The sequence below is a fragment of the Athene cunicularia genome, assembly GCF_003259725.1.
Source record: "Athene cunicularia isolate RWA chromosome 5 unlocalized genomic scaffold, athCun1 chr5_part1, whole genome shotgun sequence".
NCBI lineage: Eukaryota > Metazoa > Chordata > Aves > Strigiformes > Strigidae > Athene > Athene cunicularia.
Window position 1 is genome coordinate 38,822,054 of NW_020799101.1, and position 25,277 is coordinate 38,847,330.

A 25,277-nucleotide genomic window follows, 5' to 3' on the forward strand; every position below is an offset into this window, starting at 1 on the left:
TCCCTGGGCAACACCACCACCTCCCGGCCGCGCGGGGCGGCTGCCCGCCCTGCCCGCTTCTGCCCTGCCCGTCCTGCCTGCTGTGTCCGCCCTGCCCGTCCTGCCTGCTGTGTCCGCCCTGCCGGCCCTGCCCGCCCTGCCGGCCCTGCCCGCGGTGCCGGCCCTGCCCGCGGCAGCCCCTGCGTCGTCTCTCCCAGTCCCCTGTGTCAGGGCTGGTGCGCGGTGAGCTCAACCTCCCAGCTGCCACCCAGAGGTTTAGGGCAAGGAGAAGGGAGAATGGGCAAAAGGTGAAACAACAAGCAGCAATATGCCTTTTAAATGAGAACGTGGTCTTGAAAGTATTTGAAGAATATTTGTAAGCCCGGGAGAGATGTGGTTGCATTGTGATAAGTGTTGATTGGCCATCAAATCCACACGGCGTGGTCCCTCTTGGGCGGTCGGTGTTTGGGACTTTCGGAAATAGGGTTCCAGCAGACACGCTCACATCTGCAAAACCAGCGCTTGCTTTCCGTCACTGCCCGTTGAAACCTCACTGTTGCTCTGACATCCCTGTCAGCCAGCTTGCTGTGTAATGAAATTCAGAGGCAGGACTAACTCTGTGTTTGCCCAGCGCCTACTGGTGGGACCCTGAGGATATTACAGTATAAATGTGAAACGGTAGTTATTACTGAAAATCAAATACAGAAGTCTTGTGAGAACAAATGAAATATATTGTCTTGTTAAAATTATGATATTTACAGGAATATATTTTGTTAAAGTGTTTAAACAGTTCTAGTTTCTCCAATCACTTGTGAAACCGTTCTCTTGAAGATACTTTAAGACTTTTCTCCCCAAACTTCCCATGAATTAAAGTACTTCCTAAGACCTAACAGAACACAGTGTTGATGGCATGGAAAAAAGCTTTTGCTTCACATAGAGAGAATTTTGAGTTTTACCTATTTGGAAACTAAAAGCTCCAGAATGTGTTTTGATGCATTATAAGGATGTTTTGTGCAAATTCACCCAGGCAAACTGTGCCTGCTCAGAAACGTGAGGTCTGAGGCTGTTCCTGCCGCTCTCACAAGGGCATGGCTGAGTTCAGAGAGCACAAAGGAGCTGATATATTTCTACAGTGGTGTATTTCTAGAGAGCCATACCAGGCAGGGTTTTGTCCAGAGTCAGTGGTGACAGTCAACAACTGACCCTCACCCTTGAGAGGCCTCCAGAGAGAAGCGAGTGAAGCTGCTGGGCCTCAGACTGAGGTGGTGTTGGGTGGAAATAGGAAAGCAGCAGCCCTGGCTGGTTTGTGCCACTGCTGTCGGGTGTTGCACCACGAAGCTCTCTGAAACGAGAGCTACTTTGAAGGAGGCTGATCCTCACTGCATGAAGAATGGCTTTATAAAGGCTGTGCTTTGTGCTTCTTCTTGGATAACAACCAAACACACGGCCGTGGCTGCTCTGAGCCCATCCTGCATGCAGCACCTGTGCCATCTGAAATCATCGCTGCTTCAGAGCAGCCCGCCAGCTTTTCCAAGTCCAAACCCATACTTACATCAGAAGGAGTTAGATAAAATGTTGGTTTTCAAATTCTTGGAGAGGGAAAAAAAGAAAAAGAAAGGAAAGAAAATATTTTACTAAGTTCCTTCTGTCTTAGTATGGAAACAAAAATACCTTATAAAATTCATAGACACATAGTTTGTAGATCTAAGCTACAGTGTTTTGACAGTAAATTCAGTTATTTTAAACTGAATGGTACCGGTTTAATGCAGCTTTCAGCTTTTCAAAATGTTTCTCATTATCAGAGGGTTTTTTGTGAAATAAACTTGAAGGACTTACCTATATTTAAAAATGGTGTTCCCTGTCTGGTATTTCAGAGACACTGATTGTTGTTTTTATTGCTTCTATTATTATGCGCAGCCCTGTGAAATCCATCAAGTGTAAGAAAGAAAGAACAAATCCTTTACCTATTTTGAACTTGTTACTTAATTACAAATAGTAACTGTTGATTGTTTCAGTGTTATAATTAAATCACTCTGCACATTTAAAACTCCTCCATCATGATATAAATGTCTGCCCAAATTTGAAATGCAGGAATGAGCTGTTGTGGGCAAATCAGTTGCTCCTTGCCAGTATAAGAATCTTTAACACAGGGTTTAAGGAGCCCTGTTTAAAATACGACCTCTAGTGTTACTGCCAATACTGTCTCTTTGTTTAGCATGGCAGTAAGTAAATTGTCAGCAATTAATATATGACCGTAATTCATCCGGTGTTACCCTTGACTAAAAGAAATTATATGTGCAACTTTAATCCCACTGGAGAATTGTCCCTGTTTGACTCCTGCACCAGTACAGAGCTCCAGCGAGGCCAGCTGCACTCTAATGCACCCTGCGTTATACGTGATCGAAAGGCCTAGCAGGGAAAGGGGGGGGAAAGCCAATTATTTCATTTTCAGGACAACGAACTCCTGGAGGGAAGAGAGCTACAGATGTCATATTATTTCATTTTCCAGATAACATGACTGTTACTGCATCACTGGAGACACTGCATGTGGTTCTCACCTTTCCTGAAGAATAAGAGGGAAAAGTGTAGCAATGTGTCAGGTTGAAGTTGGTTTCTTAGAGAATTTGATTATGCTAATTATCCTTATCTGTAATAGAGAGCACAGACAATAATGTTGCCACTTAACATGGAATTGTGTGATCTTGTGAAAGAGATCTGTTGTGGCCAGAGCTCTTTAGAAGGTTTTAAAATTGAATGCTTCTGCAAACAGAATTACTGTGGAAATTCATAAGAACCCAGCGTAGGTGAGGACTACAGGGTCAGATCTCCTAGTAAATAAATATTGTGCCAAAATCATTAAAATGCTGCAGCTTGCAGAGCACTTTATTGTCTTGCACCAGTCGGTGACATTTACACCTTCGCAGGGAAACTGTTATAACTGGTGAGGGCAAGGAGGACCTTGATGTGACAGCCTTTGAAACCCGCTTTGTGAATGAGGATGCAGTGTGAACCGACCTGATAGTCGCATGCTGAAATACACCAGTCTCCTTCTACATTTTATCGATCCTTCTCTTTCCTGGAGAAGAAAAGTTGTTATTAAAAATACTAATATATGATGGAGAGGACAGAAAGATTGCCTTTGATTTAAAGGCTGTGCGCATGAATTGCATAGCGGTAAAAATGTTTCAGCCCTAAGAAGATATGACACAGGAATCTTCAAAAGCCCCGATTCCAGCAGTGCTGAGTTGCTTCCCTTGCTGTTTTGCTGCTGAATCATTTTGACAGCGTGAGGAACAGGGTCTAAACACTACTACATGGCAAAGAGCCAAACTGCTAAGCTGTACGAGCCACTTCAGTAGTCTGAGTAATGCAAAGGCAGAGCAGCCTGAAAAGCAACTGTAAATTTATGATCAATTGTAGATGTAAAGGTACATCTTGAGACATCCGCAGTTCTTAGCGATTTGTAAAAGGAGGTAACTTCTGATGCTGCTATGAAATGCTGTTACCGTTGCTGCTGGGAGGCTGGGACTGCAAGGTACAATTTTCCTGCCTCTTGTATACTTCTATAATGGCTCTCAAGGCAATGTCTTCTGTGGGTGTTACAGGAGGAATAGGTACAGATTTGAATGACACAAAGTGTGGAATTATTAAATTTTTTTGTTCTCCCGTTTCCTCTCGTAGTAACAGCAGTTTGTTCAGAGTTGCGTTTGGGGAGAGAAGATGCGGGCACAGGTCAGACACTATGTCTCTAATTTAGAGCAGGCCAAATTATAGCCAGATGAAGCAACGGCAGAGGGGATTGCACTGGGGTTATGGTATATTCTGGGTTCTGGAGGGTGCGCGTGTTTGGGTCTGTCAGCATGTTTATTGATGCTGGGCCTGCGTGTAGGTAACACAGCAGCTCATGATTTCCAAGGCAGGTGAGGAATGTTTAGCACAAATAAATCTGCGTAGCTGCTCCTGCGGTAAAACTACTGCTGGCATCTCTTGGTGTGAGCAAGTGCCGGTGTGTCAGCAGTCAGAGGCACTGAGCATCGGGTGCGAGGGCTGGGCTGATGTGACACAGCTCTGTCGAAGTGGAGTGAGAACAAGGCTGAGGCTGGCATAGCACCAACGCTTTATATCAGTGCAGGTCAACTGGAAAAAGACCTTTTGCTGGTATCGCTTTTTTTCCAGTTGAGGACCTGGTTTAAGCTGTCCTGGCAGACCTCTCTCACTGGGATTAACTGTGTCCATTAAGAGGTTTGCTAACTCAGCCTTATTAATACCACTGTAGAGCAATCATTTTAAATCCAGAGCTCTCAGCTAGTGGCATCCTTCTGCTCCTCAGTGCTGGCTGCCTGCTTTTAAGTGTTGTTGTTGATGGGAGGGTACTGCAAGCCAGAAGCCTGTCTTTGGGTATGTCTTCTGCCACTTGCTTTCACGCCTTGTAAAGCTACCTGAACTGTTTTTAGACAGGGAGCACTGTAACGAAAGGAGTCTGGCAATGATAACTCTGAGACCTTTATGATCTAATTTATCTTTGTTACCTGGGTAAATTAGCCCACACAGAGCTCTGCGCTGTCATGTCTGATCATTTATTGATTCCTGCCTAGTGAAAATCTTCCTCTACAGGTCTGCATCATAGCGGGTACGTGTGCTCTGGTAGCCTGGCTGATAGGATGAGAAGGCAGAAGTCCCTCCAAGTAGTAGTTCAGAAGAAGGAGCTGTTAACACAGGAATTTGGATTTTGAAAATCTCTGTCTTTCATCTTTCGTATCTGTCTGTATTTAAAATGCAAGCAGGAGAGATTGTGTGTGCGTGCGTTACATGTAAAACACATTTTGGAGACAAAGATCAAATTTACACTGCAGTGCTGATGGTTAAATTATGAATTTGGAGCCCATTACTTTGTAAGCTGTTTCAAAGCATACTAGCACTTGGTTGCTCGAAATTCCTGTACAATTCTTAGCTAGAGCACACAAGCAGCTCTGTGACTGGTGTGCTGCCCTCCACCTGGTCTCGTTCCCTGACCTGATTCCCTCAGCTGCTCATCTTCTTTCCCCACCATGACTACATTTGTGTGGCATTTTCTCCCTCCTTGGAAGGTTTTCTTCTGTCACTCACACAAGTGTCTATCAACACCTTGCAATGCAGCTGCAAGTCTGGGTCATGACTCCCTTTTGTGAAAGAATTTATTAATAGACTTGCTGTTAATTTTGCTTCAGGGCCTGGTGTCAGGGACAGAAACGTGCACAAGTCAAACATCAGAGTTGTTAAAAAGCTATCGATAAATCTGTGATCAGATTTTTATATGATTTTGTTTACACAGATATGGGCACTCATGCAACAGAGGTACAGAGTGCTTTCTGAGTTCACAAGCAATATCCAAAACCCGATTATTAGTATTTATATGGGACTCATCTCTGAAATACCAGCTTTTGGAGTAGATAGACAAACATACTGAACAGCTTTCTGTAGATAACACTTAGTAAAGGAGGCAGAGGAGGGATGAAGAAATGGTTGGAATGTCATATCAGCCCAAACACTGTAATAAATATACCCACAATGTTGTCAGCAAAAGTAGAGAATCAGAGATTCTGAACCCATTAAATTTACAAATATTCTGTCCTTGTGTTGTCTTATCATCCTGGAATGTTTATGTGGAACTTTGCTCCATGTGCTGTTTTTCCACTTTCCTAACAAGCATCATTTTTACTTCACGCAAAGTATTCTATTTTCAACTTTTTTATTACAAGAAAAGTAAGCTGTGAATTCAAGCACTCAAAAGTTACAATGAACAGAAAGATTCCTTAGAAACTTTGGTTTCTTTGATCAAAAAGGGGTAACACCCCTGCTGCTAATGATTGTTAATAATTCACAAACAAAATTTAAAGTGAATATAATGTAAAGGGAAATTGCTATTGCTAGAAGCTCTAAGCTGTTGTAGCTTTGATGATGCTCCTTGCTGACACTGAGTGGTGCAATTACCACATGCTGATGGAAGAGAGCTGCGATTACCACATTTTCTGAGTCAACTGCTGAGATTTTTTTTTAGTTGGCATTGGTGTTTATCTATGTGCTTATTGTAGGAAAATTCTATAAAGTGCTTCCCCAATATTTGTAACAGAATACTAGGGAGAAACCTAGATATTTCTCTTTTTTTGTTCTTACCATAAAAATCAGTGCTTTGCATTAAATCCCTACTGTGAGCAGGAGTCTATACTTCCAACCTAGCTGAAATCACTGTGGGAATTGGTAGGGGACTCTGTGTAAGAAAAATAGTAGCAGGGAGTACTGGAGGCCTTGAGAAATTTTGTGTTAAATCGTTTTGCCCTTTATCACGGATAATGTTCATTTGTTTATTTTTGTAAGTCTGGTGGTAAAAATGTGGATAATTAATTAATCTTTCTGTCCTAGATTTACCAAGGACCCAGTGCTATTTGTAGAGGGACCAAACCACATTATTTCCATTTAATAGTGTGATTTCTGTGATTGACAGGGTAAAAAGCAGCTTGAGTGGCTGCTTGTACACCTATGCATGTATTCGTATGACATTTTGATTGCTTGTAATTTATTTTTTTTTTGCAATCTTGCTTTTCTCATAGAAATATTTAAAAATTGGTCTGAGTTCAGGAGCAAATTGTGTGGAAAATTTGGTGCTAAAATGGATTCGTTTGTTTTCAAGAATGAAGTGACAGGAAGGAGAACACATTTTCACACTTGCATGAAAAAACAGTCTGGACCTTGAGTTTGGAGGTGACTGACAACAGAGGCTAGGGGCATGTAGCTTGTTTGCCCACAGAGTGTGTCATGGAGTGTGTAGATAAGGTCTAGGATGGAGCTGAAGATTTCACATTTTTTGTATTCCTTTTGTAAAATTAAAAAAAACCCCACCACACTACTATGCAAAAATATTTAATACTGTTTTTTAAATCATTAAAATATGTTCAGAGAATATTTGGGTTACACTAACACTGGAAAAAGACAGGAAAGAACGAAGCAATCTTACGTCTCTTCCAGTAGTCATGCATATATGACAAAACCTTTCATAACATGATCAGACAGTTTGGTTTGTGGTTTTATTTTTTTAAGGCATCCCTTTCTTCAGTGTTGGTATTTGTTAGTGCAATGTCAGTCTGTAAACAATCTGAGATTCAAAGCATCCCACCTGATCAGCTGTAGCTGCTGGGTGGCATCCAGTGATCAGGGCTCAGCTTAGCAACTCCCATCAGAAAGGACAGACTTTAGTCCTTGGTCACTGATGCCACACCTGGGCAACACGCCATGTCCCATGTCAAATCACTGTGCACCTCCACTTGTCAGGGCTTGCCAGTGCTGCCACCTCATGACACTCAGCAAAAAATGCAATTGTCTTATCAGGCCTAAAAAGAAATGCAAAGGTGCACATTTGCTGAAGTTTCATAAACACTCTTGTATTTTTTATTTGTATACATATATATGTGTGTGTGTATATGTATGTGTGTATGCCTTGTCAGGGACATGCCAAGTCCGATGGATGACAAGCAGACCCTTGTGGTCCTGGCTCTTTTGCCCAGAACCAGCGGCACAGCCTCCATGCCAGGCAGCAGATCTTTAGAAATTTCTGGATTAGGGTACATCATCCTGTCTGCCTTTGCCATTTCACACAGCATGTGGAAGGTGGGCTAATCAGATTATAGATGCCTCTACATTTTCCAAGTAAGTCCTGGATTTTCTGGAAGAGGTAGAACAACTTAGGTTGAGTAGAAAAGGCGTTGAACACAGTGGTGGTGCCTCACCTCATTAACTGTATCTTGCTGATGGCCTCACACCTTGTGAACTTTTTTTTAATTTATCTTTTCATGGCTGGCCACTCATTTGTCATGCTGACAGGCAATGGCCTTCTGAGAACACTAGCTATTATTATGGGATCACTGAGGCCGAACAGAATGAAGAAAATAGCAAGAAATATAAAAGTGCTAGTCTGTCTCTAAACCAGGTAGGTGGATAAATGGTCATTGTGAATATGTTTGCGCATACAAATTCTGTTGGTATTAAGCAACTTGATCTACTTCAGCTTCAAATAAGAGCCTAAAGGAAAAAGATATAATTCATTATAGGTGAGGAGGAAGTAGATGTTCACAGGCTGTTGACTATCCTTGATCTGAGCATACTGACTCAGAGGAAATGTGGATATATGGAGATGGGCGTAAAGGAGATGGGGGCCATTCCTCTACCTGGATCTGGCAACACTTTCTATTACAAAAACACACTCAACTATTTGTTTTCAGAAGATCTCAAATGCCCTGTTAATGTTTAGTGGAAACATGTCAGGGTCAAGGGTCTCCCTCGGGTGTCCTCTAAAAAAGCCTGTGAAATGTGGAGTCTGAAAATCAGCCAGAAAAGATCTTTTTGTGAAGGTGAGTCATGTGAGGACCATCCATCAGGCTTAACCTACAGGAGAGGTTAAGATGAAGTTTTCTGGAAAACTTACACATAAAGGAATCTGTGTCTTGGTCTCACAGAGGAGAGTCTTGTAAAGGATTCGCTCAAGTCTTCACAGTGTCTTATAAGGATAAATCTGAAGTTTCTCATTTGAGGAAGGGCATAAGTAGTATCTGTAGGGGGGCAAAAGTAGGTTGCAGTGATAGAAACAGCCGCAAGCAGAGGCAAAGCTAATGTATGAGGGTAACCCTAAAAACTGAAGGTGTTATGAAGATGGCAATAAAGAGTTTTCATTATGATTGAATATTAATTAGTGACATGGCTATTAATGATGACAGTAATTAACAGAGGAAGGAAAGACTTGTCATTGTCCCGAGGGTGAGTAATCAGTCTTGGCAGGTGATAAATAATGGTTCAGCAAACTCAGCAGAAAGATAATATGTCTGCCTCAGGACAACTGGAGAACAGCTATAACATCTTCCAGGCTCTTGGCAACATTCAGGAATGACTTCATGTTTTTAACAAAGACAAATTAAAATCCCTGATCTCAAGAGTTGTTTATATTCCAGAGTGGCTGATCACAGGAGTTCTGGTTGAGTTGATGCCTTCAGTTTACTTACCCCTTTAAACCTTTTGCTTTCAATCTTAATAACAGGGGGAAGAAAGACTGAGGAACCAGCTTCCAGCATTACTTGAATTTTTCATTGTAGCTTGATGAAAATTGAATAGATTCCTCAGAAGAGGCCTAGAGCTGGGGACATGATCATTCTGTGTAAAAAGGGAGTGGGACTTAATCCTGCATTAAGTATGTCCTGTATATCTGGAAAGGGATCATGCAGAATGCACTTCGTCTCCCTTGAGCAAAGCAATGCGCTACTCTAGGTGATTTTCAGATATCTGCGGTCACGTCACTTGGCAATAAGATGCCCAAGAGATCACTGCAAGCATGTAATCTGAGACCAAAACCAGGAGAAACAGTGGGCTTTTTAGATTGGGGAATGAACAGAAAAACCCAAGAAAGATTCTGGTTTTGCTTGAACCAAGACAACATTTTGTGAGGTTTTGTTTTGTTTCTAACAATACAGAAGCATTTCAGTTTGACTCTTCTTGAAATGGTTTTCTAACCCCAAATGTTTTGTTGTATCTTTAGGATATTTTTGTTTTGTAAAAGGCAAAAGGGAACATCCATATTTATAAAATAGAGTATTTCGTTAACAAACTTGTCAAAACAACAGTTACTGGCTCTGAACATTTTCTCCATATGTTATTCAGCAAGCACTGTTCACTAGATGTGTTCTCATCTAGCAGGTAGTTTTGGACCCCTCAGCCATCTTTTTTTGAATAAATTTACTATTCACAAAAAATTATGTGACTTTAGGATGTGCATGGCAAGGCGGTTTCAGTAGAGACAGGAAAGCGCTGGCAGCATTGCCAGAGGCATTGGTTAGATATTCTGCAAGGTACTGCCTGCCAGTCTGGTCACCCTAGTGTAAAGAAATGGAAGTTAAATTTGAAGAGTTGCTGAATGCTAAAGCAGAGAGAGACCATCTTAAGAGGACATTAAAAGAGTTTGGTTGGTTGTTTCAGCCCTCTGAAGAAACACTCAGGAGAAGCTATCAAGGAAGAAGAATTCTTCCTGTTGAATGATAAGATATGGTATAAAATACATGTAAATTGCATATTAATGAACTTAGTCTGGGAAATTACAAGGAGAGTTCCATCTATCCAAACAAACAAACAAAAAAAAAACCAAAAAAATTCTGGAATAGCTTTCCAAATTGCATAGCAGCAACTTAAATTGCTTCTAGGTGGAGGTGGGAGGTGCGGAGAGTGACTTTAGAGCTGAGATTACAAACTTGTGAGATGGGTCCTTTAGTGCCTGGTTTGTTGATGGCTTCAAGACAGATTGAGACAATGTCCAGCTGATGTTTGTTGATCACATCTGTGTGCCCAGTATTTAAGTGAATGCTTCCCTGATCTTTATGAGCTCTGCTGATTGCCTGCAGGGGGAAAAGTTGTTTCACTTGTCTTGAGTGGGGGATGAGGGATATCAGGTTCATATTCCTGCTTGCTGCTGAAGCCTGACTGATGAGGGTTTACTGGTGCAGCTTGTGGAGTCTTGGGTCAACTTGTGTTGTCAGGGATAGAGGGAGTCCACATTTCTAGTGGGACTTTCACCTGTATGGCTGAGTCACTCAGCCCTGCAGATGTTGCAGGGACCTGGGACACCAGCAGCGCCTGTTGTGTCTCTCAGTGGCACATTGTAATTGTGACCCCTGACCTTTGTTGTATTTAAGTTTTGCTGAGGGTGTGGGGATGCTCTGAGCCTATGGAAAGCAAAATGTCCTTCAGACTTTTCTGGAAGTGGCATCACGTGGGTTATGCTGTTTCTTAAAGTGCCCACCATGTCTGAATTCAGAAGTGCTCCATGCAAATAAGATCCTCTGGGGTTTGTTTAGTAAAACTGAGCCATATGGTTGACCAGTTCCTTTTTGTATGCTATCTTCAACTGATATATCACAAAGCATAGCACTAAGTATTACCAGGGCTATTAGCCTGCTGTATGTGAAGGCAAATATTTCTCAACAAATTGACTCTACGCTGAGAAGGGCTGGCTGTTAATGTCTGCATCCAGACAGGGCATCGTTAGGTTGTGCTGCACGCTGCTGTAGCTTGGCGTGGACTTGCTAAATTGCCTCCAAGTGCCTTTGCTGATTGCCATTGAGTTTGGACAAGTCAAGTTAGCTGACTTGTATACACTACTATATTTCATTTTAAGCTTAACTTTCTGAGTATGGGATTTAAATAAATTTTGCTGCCCTGTCATGTTGTATCTTGATAAAAGGCCTTAGCTTCTACTGAACAGTGACACATTTTCCACTTCTATGATTTCCATTCAAACAACAGAGGGGTTGTATGCCTGCAGAGGATCACTCCTAGAGATCTTTACGCTGCCTAGAAGAGAGCAACAACCTTTGTACTACTTGATGGGCCCTGAAAGCCTAAAAAACTACCTGATAGGCCTTAAAGACTCACTTCCCTGCTCCTGGCCACCAACCTGCTGGTGCAGTCACTAGCAGGTGACAGCTCAACAGGGGCTTGGTTAGAGGCACACTGAATACCACTTCCTTCTCCAAGATATTGCTTGTCTTTGGCAGGAGTGAGGAGGCTTTCCTCTGTCTTTTTTTGACTGATAACTTAGTTCTGTACTTTTAGATTATTGCCTTTGACATTACAGGTGCAAGGTGCCAGTAAATGCTCCTTCATCTCCTTGCTAGCTAGTGCTTGCAGAAACATAACTCCTGGTGCGCTGAGATGAGAGAGAAGCAACTGAGAGAGAATAAGTTACATGGAACCATTAGAGTAATATCTGACTTAAAGTATATCAAGTTTCCTATCATACAGAATACTTTTTGGGACTTAATACCTGTCAGTAAGTATATAATTATAGCTAGTCACAAGAAGGAAAACCTCAGTGGAGATAAAAAGGAAAATGGAATAAAATTCATGTCAGTTATACTGTATGTATCTCAGTGTTATCTCTCTAGAGCTCTTAAACCCTCTGGTCTCAATGTTTAATTCTTTCTTCTCTCTCTTCTCTTCTTTTTCTTTTTTTGGCTGATATTGTGCAGTGGCTTATGAAGAACCTCAGCATTGATGATCCAGGTAAGGTGACCACAGCTGGGAACGAGAAGATACTCCACCTGTATTATGTGTGCTGTTAGACAGTAGATACTGTTTTGCTACAGTCTAAAATACTAGTGGAACAACAAGGTTAATTTAAGCATTGGAGAGAAGGTGGGAAAGAGATAAGAATCAACAGTTAAGTCTAAGGCTTTACACTGCAACACACAGAAGACACTTTGTAGGAGTCTTAGCCTCTCTCTGAAATTGTTGCTACCTGAGAAAGACTGATTGATTTTAAGGTTGTTCCCAAACTTGGAAGGGAAGTTGGTGGGTGGGTGTGGTTAAGCAAGCAAATGCAGTGGGATGTTCTCATGGTGTGGAGAAAGGTAGCCGTGACTGACAGGACATACCAGCCAAAGGTGACACAGACACCATTACAGGATCAGATGATGGCTGCTAATTTATCACAACAGGTAGATAAATGGATGATCAGCCATCAGTGCATGGGCACAGTCCAAATAGTTCATGCTTCAGAGAAACCAAAATCATTTTGACACAGTTAAGAACTATTGGAAAAAGAGGAAGAAAAGGTCTTCAGGTCCAGAAGTTTCTTTTCCTCTTCTGGAAAAGGAAAAAATCCTGCATCTCACCACCCAGTTTGTTTCTGCTGCCTACTGTCACCATGTAAAAGCAGAGATGGAGGCAGTGCTGTCTCTACCCAGGGCATCCCTACACACACATCCCTTCTCATGAGTGCAGTTAAGTCCAAAATCCAGATTTCAGCTGCAGACAATAGCTTTATTATCTACTTGGGGGTGCATGAGCAGCTGATGTGTATTTTGCAACTCTGAGAAAGTTGATGCAGCTTTTGGTAGCTGACATTGGTTGAGAATCTGTGCAGATGTGCCTCTGGTGAAGGTTGCCCTGGCGCTGCTAGGCTATATATTCCCCTTTGCCTCTGCACCATTTCCTCTAATGAATGGCAGTGGTACAGTGTCAGGATTTGTCTTTATGAATAAACATGCTGCTAATGACCTGGTGTTGCAGGTGTTTGTCAGACTTGGTAGAGGCAAGTGGGGTTCACTGATGGAACAGGCTTCTTGTCAGCTGTCACCTGTGGTGGATAATGTGCTTTGAGTTGAATTTCATTCAGACTGTAGAGCTGAACTGGTGTGTGACATTTTGTAAACACAAACCCAGCAGGTTAAATATTTGAGCAGTGTTTCATCGGTATTGTAAGGCTGATTTCTGCTCTTGTGCTTTGCACAGTTTGGTTGGAAGGCATAGGGATGTGGTGTGGGTACAGAGAGGCATGTGTGCTCCAGGTCTTCACGTGAGTCATTGCCAGAGCTGCTGCTGAAAGCAAAGGAGTGTGCAGTGCATGTCTTCCTGACATATCCTTGCTGTTTTCTCTCTTTCACAGGGGAAGCAATACACTTGGGAAGTCTTATTGCTGCACAGGGTTATGTCTTTCCAATCTCAGATCATGTCCTTACCTTGAAAGATGATGGGACGTTCTATCGTTTTCAGGTTGGTGAGCCCTCTGCCTCCCTTGTGGCCCCTTCTACTGTCCCTGCAGTAGTACTGCTGAAGTCACCTGCTCTTTATCCCTAAGCACCCATTAGGTTTATGAAGCCAGGGATTGAGGCCTTAGAAAGTTATGAAGTCCCTTCCAAAAGATCTGCTTTAGAATCCCAAACCACTCTCTTCTTTCTGACCCACAGTTTTTACATAAATGAACAGATATGTCCTGCGATTGTTTTTGATATGTGGCTGTTGTACTCAGATTTGAACTAAACCAGAAGGAAAAATGGCTTTCAGGTTCTAACTTCGGCACAGAATTGAGTAGCCACCCTCCTGTCCAAAATGGACCAGGGCAAGCTTTGGAGTTGAATATTCAAGCTCTGGCACAGCAGAAAATTCAAATTTTTATCCTTTCTTGGTTACAGATTGGTGTGGAAGGGGGCAAGCTTCAGACTTGGCTTTTTTACAAAGGATGTGTAACCTTGGCAGTCACCTAAAATGGGACATCTCTATCCCTCAGTGTCCCTGTGCCTCCAGATGTGTTGAATTTTTAAAGCATCCTGCGCTTGAGTTTCATGCCCTGTCCAAAATCTGCTGCTGTCAACTTCCTAGATAACTGAGTGCTTGTGCTGCAACAACTCCTTTTGGACAGATTGCATAACTTTAAAAGAAGCAGTAAGTTCAAACCTGGAGTCCTACTGCCTAATCCTGCTGGCTGAATTTGTGTTTTTCTGTTACATGATCCTAGCCAGCTCCCTTATCTTTCCTGTGGCCTTTCTTCTGTTCACCCTCCTGTTCATTCTTTACATTTTTTTCTCTTTTTTAGTTTTTATTTAAAAAGCCCGTTCTCCTCTTTGCATCTGATCTCACTGCTGCTCATGCTCACTGTCCTACTGCTAATGTGGTACTGTGTTATCGTATGAGACCAATGGCACAGTGAACAAAGCAGCCCAGGAGATCAAAGACCTCCCCTTATCTCACCCCACCTTCTGGTTACCTGGCATCATTCAGACTAAGATTTTTCATTACAATTCCCTTGCTTTTCTGAAGTCCTGCTCCTCCTGTCGTGTAAGGCTTTACAAAAGCAGGGGTAACACTGATAGCCCATTTAGTTATTTTTCTCTGTTTTAAATTACACCATAAGAAGTCTTGTGCAGCTCTCAGGAGCTAGATTTCAATATCATTTAATTTCTTTTCCTTATTTTAAGCCTACGTAAATCATATCACCAAATTGTCTTGACTGCTTATTGACTTTTCCTTATCTTTTCCTACAACTTTTGATTATTCTTTGCCTGTTGTAATTTGCTGCAACAGTTCTCCTCAGCTGTTTTCTGCAAATATAACCTGACAGAAACATGTTTCTTTTCCATTACTCTTTTCCTGCCACTTTCTACCTCAGCATCAGTCCCTTCTTTCACAATAGGTTATCGTCTTGTGAAGTTCCTAAGATGTATGTCAGTGAGGACCACTGAACCTTGTATTGTCTGATCCCTCCATGTTTTCTCACAGTACTTTGGTGCAAGGAATAGTCTATGTGTAATGTCCTACACCCATATGTGGCATTACATCAGTAATGCAAAACAGCATTCTGTACTTTGTGTGATCACAGGGACATTATTTTTCATTCATGTTAAAACTGAAATACAGCCACACATAGTAATATATTGTAATTAATTGTAGCAATTGCACTATGCAGACCTGGATAGAAAACAAAAGCAGTAAGCTTAGCCGGACTTCTGCTTTCAGAACAACTAATCAGCTGAGTTTTGACCTCTGTCATCTATTATATTTAAAAAGTAAATTGTTTCGTATGCTGCCAACCACACTTGTAGCTGCTCCAAAAAAAGCAAGTGGTGTGTAGCTTAGATAAAAGGCCATGAAGTTTCTCATGCTCTTAAAAAAAATAGATTTAGCGGCCTGTGAATTGCTGGGGAAAGAGGAGGTTCTGGGGACACAGGGTAAAAGGTCCACATTCAGATGAGCTGACAACAGCGTCTAAAATATAATCAGGATAATGGACATCTTCCTCAAGAGATGCTTGTATTACAGCATCTCTATTTCCCTGCAGTGAGGAATGTTAAAGGTGATACCTCTGTGGAAAAGCATCCTCACTCTTAACTGAGACCTGTAGCAATGTTTCCCCTGAGGGCAGAGACTAGGCTGTAGACTTTGTGATTCTTCTCTTTGTACTTGCAATGTTTTTCTGCATCTGAATTGTTTTTCATCTCTTAAATTACAAAAATGCCTATGTTGTTTCTTAGGCACCCTACTTTTGGCCTTCAAACTGCTGGGAACCAGAAAATACAGATTATGGTGAGAGTATAATTATTTCATTGTAGAAAGTTAGTACAGAAAATTTGTGATGGGAAAAATTATCCTTAAAATAATTACTGTTAGCCATCTAAACCCTTCATCAGCAATTTCTTATCAGACTGCAGCATCCGAGGCAGATATGTGCCCATCTCAAATACATGAAATGAAATCCCAGGGTGTCTCAAGCCCATGGAGCTGTAGCTGTCAAGTTCAGTGGGACCAGGGTTTTACCTACCGTTACCTTCATTTTCCCATAGCTCTGTTACTTTTGGCAGGATTTATGGTGAGCAGAATATGGCTCCTTGGGAATCTTAAATCCGATATTGCTTTTGTGGGAGGACATACTCTGATCTGTAGCTGAATCTGTTATGTTGATCAATAAAAAGTTACCTCATCTGGGCACTCATCTGGCTGATCAATAAACCAGTATATAACTGATGGCAACTTATAGTTAAAGTCATCTGATATATGACATCAGACTTATTTTTCCCATTTTTTTAAGATTACCAGATGATAGCTGGTAAAAAAGAGACCAAGCATGGTTTATGAGCTAATAAACTGCAACATAGTGTGTTAAACATGTGAGTGCCTGCAGACAGTGATAATACATAAAGAAAATATGTCAGTGTTGTTATCTTTAGCTGTCTGCATGCAATATTGCTGTCTCTTCCAGAACTGCATTTTTTTCACAGTTAAATGATAAAATCAATTGTTGCATCCTGATGTGGCATTGGAAGAGGAAGTGAATCCATGTGTGCACTCATAGAACAGGAGCTTCTGGAAGTCCTTCTTTTGAAATATCTCATAATCTAAGATCGGTTTAGAACTCCTCCCTGAATAATCAGGTTTTGTTTTTTTCTTTCCCGAGCAATAATTACTCTTCATTATGGATTCTGGAAATCATTTACTGAGGTGGAAAAGTAGCCTGCAATGGTGTCTGTCATGTGACAGTTCATTTGGAGTCTCATCTGCAAGGAAGCTAGCACAGACTTCTGTGTTTATCCCAGTGAGGGAACTGCTTAGGAGGAAACATGATGCTCTTCATTATATGCAAAATAATGTCCAGACATTACAGTCACCATATATAACTGTCTGAACTGTGCCAGATATGTATTCTGTAAATATCAGAATCACAATCCAAAGAGGGAAGTTCTGGGTTTTTTTCCTATAGTATCTGATATAGAACCGGTTTTGCAATCAGATTATTGTGCTGCAAGGGCATGGAGTGGAGCAGTACACCTCAAAATAAAGCCCTATATGAGCTGACCCACAGCTGGACAAGCTGCAACTGTATTAGCTCTGAGCCCTGTAGTGACAGATTTTCATCTGTCCCAGAAATCTCTAACATATGCTTATAATCAGTCTTTGCATATCAGAGGTCTGTACAGATGGAGTCTTCCCAGGAATTAATCCCAAACTAGCAGTAGACCCGAATAAAACTGAAATCCCAGCAGCACTTCATACTTTTTTTATTTGCATGGATCCACTTGCAGGACAGGAACTAACTTGCTAATGGCAGGTCACTGCCTAGCATGAAGAAATACTGTGAGATGACTGACTCTCACTTTATTTGATGTTATAAATGGCTTACAGAGGAAACTGCCCTTGAGATGTATAAATATACATGAACTGATCAGCTCTAGTTACCATGCATAATATTGGCTCATTATATAAATGTTAGAATTATAGGAATAGCATAGAATAGAATTACATAATTCGCACTATTTGTTTTTTATATTTTTTTTTTCTCAGTAGAAGAACAGGTTTCCAGTGAAAAACATCCATGAAGGTGTCAGAAAATTGTATTTACCAGCAAACTAAAACCCCATGATTTAGAAAGAAAAGCTGAAATTTTCTGAAAAAGATTTATTGCAGTTTTCTGTAGATGATGTTTTTGCCTTCTGCCCTGTCTTGAGTTGGTATGCTGCTGGACAATAAGTACCTGGCCCTGCATCATGAGAGAGGGCAAAACACAAGGAAGCTATAAAATTCACATCTAGATTCATCCCAAAATGAGAGCACTGGACCTCTATTATGTAGTTCAGACCTGATTGTAGACACAGGGTGTGCTGGCGACCTTATGTTCCAGCCTGTAATGGAAATGGGGTGAGCTAGCAGGTCCAGCTGAGGCTTTCCCAGAAGGCAGCCTGGGACTGGTTTGATGTTGTGCACTAGGTTCATCTTGACTCTCAGAATCCCAAACCACATCAATTTCTGCAGTCTCTGCCTTTGGTGAAGTGTGAGAAGTTTTTTCTTGTCCAGTTGAAATGTGTGGAGTAAGTGGCTGGACCATATGAAAAAATGCTCAGATCATACCTTTAGGATCTGGCCTGTATTTCTCTTTCACTTCAATATCCTGATTTTTATATTTTTTTTAAACAAAAGGGGAAAAGAAGTGTAGGGCTGCTCACTTTGGCAGGCATATTCCCAAAGTGCTGAGAGGAACAGGTTGCTAATGCTAAATCTTTTACCAGCCCCAGAAGCAATTGTGCCTTTCTCAGACATCTTGTTAGGTCCTGGCATCTACTCTCAGCACTTTTAAATGAGATGTCCCAGATGTTTAAGGCCTCTGAGATTACTAGTGGGTAATGTCAGCTGGGTATTCAGCCCTCTCATTCCTTGGCTCATGTTGCTTTCTGATGAGAATGAACAGTGCATGAACCACTTTTTTCTTTTTTAAGATCTAGTACTAATAATCTGTCTGTAATTGTTTTCCATTCTGTTTCTCCCTTTAGCCATCTATCTTTGCAAACGGACCATGCAGAACAAAGCTAGGCTGGAGCTGGCGGATTATGAAGCCGTAGGTACACTGCTGCTAGAGTTTAAAGCTGGGGGGTACAGGGAGGGCTTTGCTTGCCAATTGAATGCTGCCATTTTGTGCTTTGGCATCAGCCTTTACTGTGTCCTTTTTTAGTTGTCAGAATTGTGTGAAGGTTGATCTGGAGACATCAGGAATATGATCAGGGAACATCCCTGGCTTTGCAACATCTTAAATTAAAGCATCTGCTGTATAGCCAGCCCTCCAAGATTGGAGCAGAATACACAGAAGCTTACATTCCTTTCCTGTTTCCAGTTAACAGTTCTTGGTTTATATAGCAGATATTAACACATGGAAATGATGGCTTTCCAGGTGCATTACTGCGCAATTAAATTGCTGATGACCTATCTAGTTATGAAAGTGATTTTCAGATATTAGACTTGGACTGTTTTCTGTATGCCATAGAAAAAAGTATTACTCAAGCTTATTCAGGGCATGTTTTCTGTTACGAAATAGTTATCCATAAAAATATCCCCAACTTTGGCTTCAAAGGTTAAGGGTTTGGGTGGAGAGGAGTTGGAGGGTGAAGGCGGGAGGGGCAGGGCGGGTGTGAGTTTCTTTGAATACCAGCAGTGTAGCGCTCTGACCAGCTGAACTTTTCTTTCTATCCTACTGACTTTTCTTTGTTTACTAGCTCAACAGTGTAACAGCTGAATTTCCAATGTGGAGTTTTTCACTGGAGGGTTTGTTTACAAAGACAGTTTTAGTGGACTTCTGTGTTCATGTTTATTAAAATGAAAATATTTGTTACGGATATTGTAGGGTTTTTTTCCAAGAATGGACTTTTTCCTTCTTCCTTACCTTCTACATTTTGTGGCCTTTGTGCACATGGATATATATACATGCCATTTGGTCCTTTCAGTGAAGAGCATGCAAAAATTGCCACTTATCTAGTCCATCCTGGAAATGCATCCAGAGTTCCCAAGAGTTCTAATCTTGAAGTAGGGGCATAAAGCAAGGAATATAATAATCTGCATGCACTTACATATCCTTTTGCTGTGTTTTCTCTTCTGCATATTGCTGATTTCATTATTAAAACCATTAAAATTGCTCACAGCCAACCAATTAAGTGTAAGTACTCTAAAGATCTATCATAAAGCAACAAAAGGCTGTTCAGCAGCACGCACACTCCCACACACATACAGGGAGGCTATGGCTAAGTACTTTTGCACATCGTTGTCTACTGAGAGTAGCAATGCTCCAGTGATGGCAAATAATTAGATCTTGGCAGTCTCTCATTTTTCTTGTGAATATTGCATTGCACAATTAGAGATTACTTCTGCATTCAAACTTTGCTCTCTTAATTAGAGACAATCAGATAAGAATGGCACCAACTCTTCCTAGTCATTATGGGAGCTGAAGCAGATCCAGCAATGGAGATGTAAGCTAAGCACAAGTGAGAGAAACAGGTTTACAGGAGTGGGAAGAAGCCTTCTACATTTAGTACACATTTTTTGAGATGTGGCATGAGAATGCTTCTCCACAGGTAGCAGCACTGACCTGGAGTTTCCAAAGAGAATCTCTGCAAAGCATCTCAGGGGACATCATCTCAGTTTTAGGTTCTGCTTGCAGCATTCATAGACAACCGACCCCTCCATTTATCCTGGTAGAGCAGTGGTCTTGATGATAGGATTAAGTTTGCATAATTGTATTCAATTTTGTTTATAATTGGCCAAACATAAGCATGATTCAAATACTGCTTCGATCGTGATCTTTCATTGGCTTCAGCGTATTTATTCCGGAGGGCACATGTGAACATAATTTAAAACAAAATTAAAAAGAAAGAGAAACCCACAAAAAATTGTTTTTGCAGATAATTAGTTCTTTCCCATAGCCACAGTTGAGGAAATCATCACAGTTCAGCACAGCTGTAAATCATTTGCTTAACTGTTTTCCTCCGTGTATATGAACTGAAATTCTTATATAGACGTGATGGTAACAGGGCCAAGCTTTATGCCTTGTGTTATACCAGAGTTTAAAGTAAACAGTAGGAAGATTTCTTCTAGCATTGAAATGCATGCACTTAAGCACTTTCTTGAAATAAAGGTAAGAGGTATAAAAAGAATGGCAGTAGAATTAATAGTATACATTTTCAATGAAAATTTGCAACAGTTGAATCAGCTGTAATAGAGAAGAGCATCAGGTTAATGGTCTCATAGGCCTCCTTGTCAGGGTGGGTGTGGATATGTGACTTCGGGGTGCCATTTGAGCCTGAAATTCTGGCCATGTCCCGAGTTTGACCTTGAGCTGTGATGAAGTCATATCCACCTCTGAACGTTCAGATCACAACACTCTCTGTAATGGGGCTGGACCAGAACTTTTTACTTCAGATGCAGAGCTGGGCTGCATCTGGACCCAGTCTTTGCAGTTAGTGATGCTCATCATTCAGACAAACAAGCTATTTCCTTTTATGAATCATCCTTGTAATCCCCAGCCCTCAGTGCTGTGCAGCTGCGTAATGCTCTTAGCGGTTCTCAGGGTGAGTAAAGCAAGGGATGCTCAGGCTTTGCACCTTTGCAAAAGCCTGAAGAGAAGAGAGCAATGGGGGGAGGAAGTGAACGTGGGGATGAGAGAGAAACATGCAGGTGGCAGCCATCTGCTATCAGAAATGGAAGTTGTCAGCTTCACAGAGCTTCCCAGTGTTATCTTTGGGGAACAAGTCCATATTATTTTCATAGTAGAGCTCAGGCTGTCTTCATCACACTCCATTACTTCTCCCCAACAGGGCCCTCTTGACTGCAGCTATGGGGCTGCAGCCCAAAAGGAATGTGTTACAGCCTTGTTTTGCCTGCAAGATACTGGCTTCTGTGTCTTGAGTTTTCCAGTTTAAAACAAAAAAAGAATAAAATAAACACCTGCCATGCTAACTGTGCTCTTAAGCAGTTGTTATAATTACAGAGATTAATTGTTCTTACTATTTTCGTCTTTTGTCAGGAAAACTTAGCAAGACTTCAGAGAGCATTTGCAAGAAAGTGGGAATTCATCTTCATGCAAGCTGAGGCCCAAGTGAAGTGAGTAAACCTGGAGCACTGAACTGCACTGGTATTTAGAGCTGTGAAGGGAAGGGGATTCTGTACAGATAAAACTTCTCTGTCAAAGTCTTTACTGCAACTAAGCTCAGAAGGTGTTGGTAAATTTTAACCACTGGCAGTCTAGAGAGCAATAGTAGAGAGCCACTTCTGGAGGTTGGTGCCAGAATCTGAAAGATGGATTTATTTATCTGTACATGGAAATGTTGGTCAGGAGCTCCTGAGCCAGGATTCACCATGGGAGCCTGGGCAATACAGTTGCCCATTTTGCTTCTACTTTTGTGGGGCATTTTTGTTTTGTATAAATGGAAAGAACAGAATGTTGTTATCTGTCTGTGTTACTCTATGCTCATAAAGTATTTCTGAGTTTAAAAATACTGCTACTTCAAAGTGATTATAAGGGTCGTATTTACAGCAGACTGGATTTGGTTTTCTCATTTATACCAATCCCAATTGACTCCATCATACCTTTACTCTGTGAAGTCTGACTTGTGCTACCAAGTTAGCATGGAGGATTGAGTACCACTTGCATGAAACTCATCCAGATTTAGTATTTTTTTTTCCTATCCTATGCTTATAATTGAAATCTACATTTATTTTATCATCTTCCCTTGTGAAAACAGTTTGAAGCCTCTCAATGATTTGAGCATGTTTTCATTGCTTCTGCAAAATTAGTATGGTCCAGGGTTTATAGTCTAGTGCCTAAACTACTCCATGTCCATTTTGTGCATGTAGTTGTCACTTATAAAATTGGTTGGTGAAGATGCCACATGAGAACACCAGTACTGACACTCTGTACCACTAGAAGGAATTTGCACTTTCAGCGTTAGCTGCTAAAAAGTTAAGGAACATCAGTTCTTGAGGGTGTGGCTGAGCTCTTTGGAATTTTGATTAATTCTTTGCTTAATAACATTGTAATTATGCACTATTTAAGTACATGGTAATTATCCTTTAATTTACGAGGTAATTAAGGGATTTTTTTCCAACCGGAATACCAGTGTTCTGTTTGGAAGAGAAAATTAGAAGTTACGATAGCAATTGTGCTTTCAGTTACTTAAAGGTTTATTGTCAAGATGAGAAAAAATAAAATCTAAGTCAAAACAAAATTCTGCATTTTGTCCACAGCATACAATTATTACCTAAAAAAGAAATGTAAATATCAGATTCTTGACGTGATCACTGTTGCTTATTCATCTTTTCTCCATTCAGTTTTCTCTGAAACATAAGCACAGACCAACCACTATCAACTTTTATTGCTGGCTAGTTTCAGCTTCTTGGTTCCCAGTTCATGTGATGGTTCAGTCTTCAGGTTTCCAACAAGGCAGTGCTGGCATTCACAGTGTAATTCACAGCCCTGAATTGATTAAAAGGGAAAGCAAAGCAAAAATACCTCTAAACATTCCTCCTGATTATCAAGTTCTGCTCTGCCTTCCACATCTTCATGCACACAGGATTTCCATTGCTATACCTACATTGCTCCAAAACTGCAGCCACAGAGCATCTAATTATGTTGTGTCTTCATAGTTTAAAATGTGAAATACTGAGTAATCAGTAAGTTTGGGGATTTGAGCCGAGAACCTGGCTTCAGCATAAAGCACCCCTGAAGACAATTCCCAGAGCCTCCAGAGAGTCCCTCCAGTTTGTGTGTGCTGTGAAGTTGGCAGAAGGCTTCACCTTCCCCTTTGGCTGAGCATGAAGGGCTCGCTCAGAAAAAAAAAAATGTTTTGGGCTGGGTGTTTGCCTTTGCTCTTCAAGACAGTGCAGTGACTGCTGTTTGATGGCAGGGACAGACCCTGTGCAGAGCTGGTTTCTCGTCTCAGCCTTGCAGTGGGAATATATTCAGAGAGTGATACTGAACTTCTGAGGACTCAGGCTTTTTGTGGGGAGGAGTGTTCAGAAACTTCAGTTTTGGTTCCCAATTTTCTATCCTCCTGGTACATTTCTAGCACAGACTTAGCCACTGACCCTCCAAAAGAAACACAGGAGAGGGGAGAACTTATTGGTCCAAAATCCCAGCTTTCATGGTGTTTTTCCTCACTGCTTTGATATTTCTGGGTGGCAGCAGTGCGGGAACCCAGCAGAGACACTGTCAGCTTCTCAGTCCTGCTCTGGAGGTGAAAGTCGTTCCTCCTTCCCTGTGCTTCATCCAGTGTCTCTGCAGATAGATCTTACGAGCCGGTGGTGACTTTGCTGTGCTTATGGGTAGAGCTGAGCATGGGAGTGAGGCACCAGACAGGCATTGCTCAGTGCTGCCAGGACAGGGGAACAGCTGCTTTGAACAACCTCTGGTGGCCTTTGGTCTGTGTGCTTTGAGCGAGTTGATTCACTGGCTGCATCAGGGCTGCAGTTGAGCTGCAGTTGCGCTGGCCCAGTTGCATGTCTCTTGGGTGAGTGCTAGCTTGCACGGGACCAGGCAGCAAGCTCAGCTCCAGTCACCTGTGCCGTCACCCCTCACTCTGCTAACACCAGGGCAGGTGGGAGGAGCCCTAAGAACGTGGCCCCAAGTGCTGCCCATGCTGTTCCTGCTGGAAACACCTGAGATAGCTGCCCCTTCGCAATCTGTGGTCATAGCAGTGGTGCTGCAGGGGTACCAGTGTGCAACAGGACTTCCCAGCATGGACCTCTGTCCATCACTGACCGAGCGCTTCACCTGGAGTAAAGAGGGTCCTGGTGGGTTTCCTGACAGAGCCAAAGCCAAACATGAACATCCCCAGCCTGCCAAATCTGGCTCTAGGAACAGAATATCGGGAAAGGTGGTTTTCCTCACCTGATGAAAAAGAAAATATTAAAATAAATTTTCCACCTTAATAGGAAAATCTCCTTTGACACATATTGGAGCCAACATCAGTGATATTTTGGTCATGGCACATGGTCTTGCAAATGGGAGTGTGACATTTCTGTACAAAAAAAAATGGATTTTTGAACTTTTTTGTGATGGGGTTAAAACCCAATCTAGGAACTGTAACAAAGAAGAAAGCATTACCCATGTGTTGACTCATATGTTTATGCTTTTGTTTTCAGAATCGACAGGAAAAAGGATAAAACAGAAAGAAAGATTTTGGACAGCCAGGAAAGAGCATTCTGGGATGTGCACAGGCCCGTGGTAAAGCTCTTTTTGAATAATGAGACTTTCCAGGTTTTGACAGGAAAGTTTTAATACTAGCAAGAACTGTGCCATGTATTGCACAAAGACATTGCCTTGAAAGTCACCACATGGATTTTTTCACAGTTCAAAACAAGCCAAGTGTCCACAAGATTATTTTAGATATTCTAGGCTTATCCATGCATGGAAGTATTGATTTAGAAATTGTGATGGGTTGACCTTGGCTGAATGCCAGGTGCCCACCAAACTCACCTCTTCAGTGGCTGGGGGGGAGAAAATAAGATAGAAAATACCTTGTGAGTCAAGATAAAGGCAGTTTAATAAAGCTAAAGGTATCTGTGGAAACAAAGGAAAACTAAAGATTTATTCTCTACTTTCCATTAGTAGGCGATGTCCAGCCACTTCCCAGGAAGTAGGGCTTCAGTTCATGTATAAGTTGCTCCAGAAGACAAACATCGTAATAAAGAATGCCCCCCCC

General features: G+C 41.7%; 1 protein-coding gene across 3 annotated transcripts in view; it reads left to right on the forward strand.

Annotated features, from left to right (window-relative positions):
- RGS6 (regulator of G protein signaling 6) overlaps nt 1-25,277 on the forward strand; it is a 274,836-nt gene that overhangs the window by 186,202 nt on the left and 63,357 nt on the right. For all 3 annotated transcript variants that reach the window (XM_026850080.1, XM_026850082.1, XM_026850083.1), the window contains exons 3-8: nt 12,003-12,051; nt 13,436-13,542; nt 15,798-15,849; nt 18,585-18,649; nt 21,602-21,678; nt 24,718-24,799. In XM_026850080.1, the coding sequence (XP_026705881.1) occupies nt 12,003-12,051; nt 13,436-13,542; nt 15,798-15,849; nt 18,585-18,649; nt 21,602-21,678; nt 24,718-24,799 (432 nt within the window). The remainder of the gene's footprint in view (nt 1-12,002; nt 12,052-13,435; nt 13,543-15,797; nt 15,850-18,584; nt 18,650-21,601; nt 21,679-24,717; nt 24,800-25,277) is intronic.